At 34.3% G+C, this 5605-nt stretch overlaps 1 protein-coding gene across 1 annotated transcript in view; it reads left to right on the top strand.

The window, feature by feature from the left end:
- LOC107551558 (folliculin-interacting protein 2-like) overlaps positions 1–4799 on the top strand; it is a 25783-nt gene extending 20984 nt beyond the window's left edge. The window contains exons 12-14 of the mRNA XM_016233199.1: positions 1214–1414; positions 1692–1807; positions 2752–4799. Of these exons, the coding sequence (XP_016088685.1) occupies positions 1214–1414; positions 1692–1807; positions 2752–2830 (396 nt within the window). The 3' untranslated portion in view covers positions 2831–4799. The remainder of the gene's footprint in view (positions 1–1213; positions 1415–1691; positions 1808–2751) is intronic.
- Positions 4800–5605: the final 806 nt, after the last annotated feature.

The following is a 5605-nucleotide window of genomic DNA, read 5'->3' as shown; positions in this document are numbered from 1 at the left end:
TCACTGATTAAATGTAAGAATTTGACTCAAAAGATAATGCACACTTTTAGAAAAGGTAAAATAAGCTTTATAAAGATAAAAATGCCCATAAAAGGTAAAAATCTAATTAAACTTATTAAAAAAAGGTTAATTTCTATCAGTGTGAACTGACCACCACACAGAATTTGAAGAATATCAAAAACTTTAGGAGTCAGTTTAAGATACCAGCACAATAGCACACTCAGCAAAATATCGTCTAAATGTCGTTGTTGATAAAATATCGAGATATTATTTTTTTTGTCAAAATCGCACACCCCTAAGAGGAACTCACATGCATGCATCGTGGTACTCTCAACAATGGTGGAATACATGATTTGGAGGAGACGAATTGTTGAATAAAGTTGTTGTTTTTGTTTTCTTTGCGCACAAAAAGTATTCTCATAGCTTCGTAAAATTGCGATTGAACCACTGATGTCACATGGACTGTCTTACCAATGTCTTCACTATGTTTCTGGGTCTGGGAACATTTCAGTTGCATTGCTGTCTATGGAGGGTCAGAAAGCTCTTGAATTTCATCAAAAATATCCTAATTTGTGTTTCCGAAGATGAATGAAGGTCTCACGGGTTTGAAACGACTTGAGGGTGAGTAATTAATGACAGTATTTTCATTTTTGGGTGAACTATCCCTTTAATGCAGCATTTATTTTCGGACCATAGCACTCAATCAAATATGATGTTTGGCCCTTATTAGTAAAAAAAGGACTGCAATAACCTAGTGTGTTTGTTTCTGTGTAGTTATCAGGTAGAGAGCCGAGCCAGTGTTAATCATTTTGGGCGTTCTTTGCTGGGTGGTTACTGTCCTCAGTACATGCCTGACTTTGCCTTGCATGGCATCAGTTCTGATCTCAGGCTCAAACAGTGCCTCATGTCTGACCTGGAACACACTGTTCTCGTAAGTACAATTACATTTACCGTTATTACTTCATATAGTAAATTATTCATGTATGTTGAGTGTCACAATCATGACAATTTTTGCTGCAGTTTTTAATGTCTCTTAGATTTTATGTTTTGCATATGTAATTAAATTAGATTTCTTGTTTAAGGCTTTCATTTTTTTGCAAAAACGTAATGAAAAGAAAAGTTTTTTAGCTGTTTAAATACCCTTCATTAGGGTATTTACTGTTTAAATACCCTTCATTAGGGTATTTAAAGTATGTACCTGTGGTTTGTGTAGCATCCGGCGCTGGATGAACCAGTGGCAGAGGCTCTTTGCATTGTGGCAGATACAGACCGGCTGAGTGTGCAGGTGGTGACGAGTCAAAGGCATGTGTGCGAGGGTGGGCAGCTGGGCAGGGACGTGATGGTGTCCAACCTTGTACACTCGCTCATCACATCAGTTCTGCAGCTGTATGCGCTCAACATCGCATCCGACTTTGTAAGTCCGCTTAGCAGACACAGAAAAGCATAGTGTAAAGCCTGTTTATGTACGTTTATCTACACTCAAAGTTTGGGATCAGTAAGATCAATTGCATTTTGGTGTGTAAGATAAATGATTTAAATTTCAATATTTTACAATATTACTGCTCTTTTTTTTACTGTATTAGCATAAGATTTTTTTTCAGAAACCTTCTTACTGAGCTGTAGTGCAGATTCTGAATTTTTGTGTGTGTGTGTGTGTGTGTGTGTGTATGTGTATCCAAACATCATCTCAGTGTGTGATGCATCTGGAAGACCGGTTACAGGAGTTGTATTTTAAAAGTCGATCCTTGGCAGAATATCTAAGAGGACAAACCAGGGTCCATGTAAAAGAACTGGGGCTGGCACTGGGGTAAGAGCACACTTGCCTAATTCTTGCCTCTGATCCTACACCTGAAGCAACCGTATGAATGTATTTTTGCCTTGAAATATCAGTTTCCAAATCATTCTGATGGTACACTGACTTAAGGTAAATGGGTTCTTTTTCTTAAGTTTGGTGAGTTTTTTGATGCAAGTTTGAGTGAGAGCGAAATTCCATGAAAATGGTGAATTGCTTTACGGCAGTAATTATGACAGTCCGTTTCTGCCACATGATAAAAAAGAATAAAAAGATAATTGCAACATAACTAAATTTTTTCCCCTTGCAGTTCCAAGTTTACATCTCACAAGAGTTTATATAGCAATTCAGACTTTTTTTATCTGAATTCTGAATTTACATCTCACAATTCAGATTTTTTTCTCAGAATTCTAAGTTTACATCTCCAATACTTTTGCTTTTTGTTTCCACCATGGAATAAAAAAAAAAAGTTATTTATTTTCATTTTCACAATTCTGACTTTTTTTTTCTCAGAAATCTGTTTACATTTCGCAATTATGATTTTTTTTTTACTCAGAATTCTGAGTTTACATCTCTCATTCGGAGTTTTTATCCTCTAAATTCAAAGTTTACATCTCACATTTTTTTCTTTTCTTTTTGTTTTCGCCACATAATAAACAATAAAAAATGTTAACTTTATCTCACAATTCTGACCTTTTTTCTCACAACTGTGGGTTTATGTCTCACATTTCTGCGAAAAAGTCAGAACTGTGAGATATAAACTCAGAATTGCCAGGAAAAAAGTCACATTGACCTTTTCTATTTTTTTTTTATTTCACTCACTTATCTGTGGAGTTGTAAAAATACACAAAACAACATACAGTTGCTGTTACATCAAACCATTCATTGTGGTCTTAATGCAGAAAGTGTGAGAATAAAACTGCATCTTGTCAAATGTATGCATTGAAATTGTTTTTCAGGATTGAGTCCAGTGACATTCCGTTACTTGCAGCAGTCGCCAGCACACACTCGCCCTATGTGGCCCAGATCCTTCTTTAAATAGACCAAGCAAGATTTATTTCAATTTAAGGACCAATCAGAATGTGTTCCTGTTCTGCGTGGACCAGCAAGGATTTGATCATTATCAGATGACCACACCAATCATGATGCACTGTGCTCGACAACCATTCGGAGCCTACACCCAGCCTTAATATGCCAATCAGAATGCCTCGTTTGTCCAGCTGACAGTCTTTTCTTGTACGTATATGTGTGTGTCTAACTGTCTATAAGACTGAATCATGCACCACATTGGGACACTTGTTAATGCTCTTCTTATTTTACAGTATCTCACGTCTTTTCAAGTCTTATTTGAAAGGGAAGACTGGAGAAAGCACATGCTATTGATGAAAAACATCACTATGAGCAAGAATATGGAGAAGCATCTATACATTTGATACTTCCATTGAATAATCTCTGAGCACTATATCTGAATGCACAGTAGTGTAGTTCATTAAGAATGAGAGCATATCTATAAAATGTAGAGCCTCTCTGTGAAGCACGTTAGTTTACATCAGGAGCCATATTTTGTAGCTGGCTGATCTTGGAAGAAATAGTTCCCCCAAACATAAAAATTCTGCCATATTTACTTACCCTCATGTCGTTCCAAATTTGCAGGACTGCCTTTCTGCTTTTCAAAAAGCTTTTGCTCTGCTTTTTTCCATCTAATAAAAGTAAAAGGCAAAATGACAACAACAAAAAAGCATAAATCTGTACAATTATTATTTTCTATGTATTCTGAAGTGAAGACTTTTTTTTGCAGCTTAACAGAACAGCAAGAAAAATCTAATATAATATGGGTTTAGAACAACATGAGAGAGTAAATATAAAATCACAGAATTTTCATTTTTGGGTGAACTGTCCCTTTAAAATCTTCAATTCCAAACGATTGGCTCTAGCATACAGCTCTGAAACCATATTAAAGGATATTTTCAATGAATGCCTGAAATTTTATTCAAGAAAAGCATCAGTTTTGTCAATGTACGTTACAATGGCTTTTACTTCCTTTTGTTGGAATTTGATCAAATCAATCAGTTTTCATAGTTTTCTACCCCAGTGTAATCTTAAATTTATTTCAGTTTGCAATTTAAGTATTTTTCACATTCCATATTCTCCAGAAAACCGCTTTATAGGTATTATTTCTAAATATGTTTGTATGGTACGAGTGTGTGTGCTTCAGTCTCAGAAAGATGAGAGAATGTTTACATAATGGAAGGAGAGGTCAATTGGGTGTGGTATTAAACTGTTACTCTTAATTACTGGTCAGTCCACAGATAGTGGATTACAGTATTAATCTGGTGCTACTCTTGTGTCAAAGGCTTATTAAAGCACATGCACACTTTTATGCTCTGTCTTGCGAATGCTTTATATTTCTTTCAGTGGTGTATTGCGCTGAAAGACAAATGTCACAGCAATAGAACCCCAAGTTTGTGACACTAGAAATTAAAATACTTTTTTTGTGTTTGTTTATTGTTCCACTTTAAAGACTATTTTTGATATTTTAACAATATTCTACCTCAAGTAAACCATATGAAAGTGGCCTGTTCTGAATTTATGGGATTGATCAGTCAGTATTACATCAAGAATGCAGTGTGCTGATATCTTCAGTGATTATACACTTAAAAGCTGCATTTTGGATTGAAACAGACATCTTTTACATGTGTAAATGTCTCTAGTGTATTTCTGTACTGAAAGTAAATGTAAAGTTGTCTTGCTTTTTTATATTTTTTTGTTGAGGTTGAACTTTGAACACTAAGGTTTTGCCACTTTTAGTAGTCTCTTTTGAGGCTAACCAGTGTAATCTTATTTTCATGGTGCAAGGCTGAATGCGGTTGGGTATTTTGTCTGTGACAATAGGATTTTGCTAAGAACTGAACTAGTGATTAATAAACAAATTGTCAAGAATTTGACAACTCTTTTGACAATTTTGTTATGTATCTTTTGCATGGTCCTGATTGATATTAAGTTATGATAGCACCCTTATATAAAGTAAAAAATTTTCCGTTCGTGGACAATTTTGAATTAAATTGTTCTCGTTAATTTCTATGCACCAATCATGTATTTTGTTACAGAGGTTTTAAACTTCACTACTGTACTTAAATAGTTTCTGGAAACTTCTACTTGAGTATAAATGTTGACTTTTTATTAAATTTTAAAGAGAAAATTGATACTTCAATATATCTCTCCTTTGAATCTACTTTTTTGTGGGCATTAAATAAAGTTTTAGATTGGTACCCCCAACCCCTAAAACAAGGAAATGCTGGCAAGCAACAATTTGACACAAATAAATACAGAAAAACACTTTTTAATAAATATTATGAAAAGTAAATAATTTGTGACAATAACCAATTTGACAAACCACCTGGTCCAAATTATTATTTAAAACCATGTACACAAAAAATAAAATACAAACAGGCAGAAGCACAATAAACTATTGGTAAAATCAGGCACAAGTCTTTGCATTTAAAAATGTCATGGAATGGAATTTTTTTTGTTTTTGTTTGTTTAACTTGTGTGCCATGTTTTTAGAACATTTTACATTGTGTATTTCACATACAACAAAGTACCAATGGTGTTACCTTGGGGTTCTGAACATGAACGAGAATCATGTAAATAAATATAATGGTACATCAATTCATGCTCTACGAACCATGGTATTACAGTATCACGGCACTCTATGCTACCACAGTACTTTTTGTGAGGGGTATTCAAAATTCTTCCTTCATTATTATGTAGTTATATTTATATTAGTTTATATTTCTTTGTGTCAGAAATATA

The sequence above is a fragment of the Sinocyclocheilus grahami genome, unplaced genomic scaffold (genome assembly GCF_001515645.1).
Source record: "Sinocyclocheilus grahami isolate Dianchi unplaced genomic scaffold, SAMN03320097.WGS_v1.1 scaffold427.1, whole genome shotgun sequence".
Lineage (NCBI taxonomy): Eukaryota > Metazoa > Chordata > Actinopteri > Cypriniformes > Cyprinidae > Sinocyclocheilus > Sinocyclocheilus grahami.
Note: the sequence above shows the minus strand (reverse complement) of the source record. Positions and strands in the feature narration are given on the sequence as shown.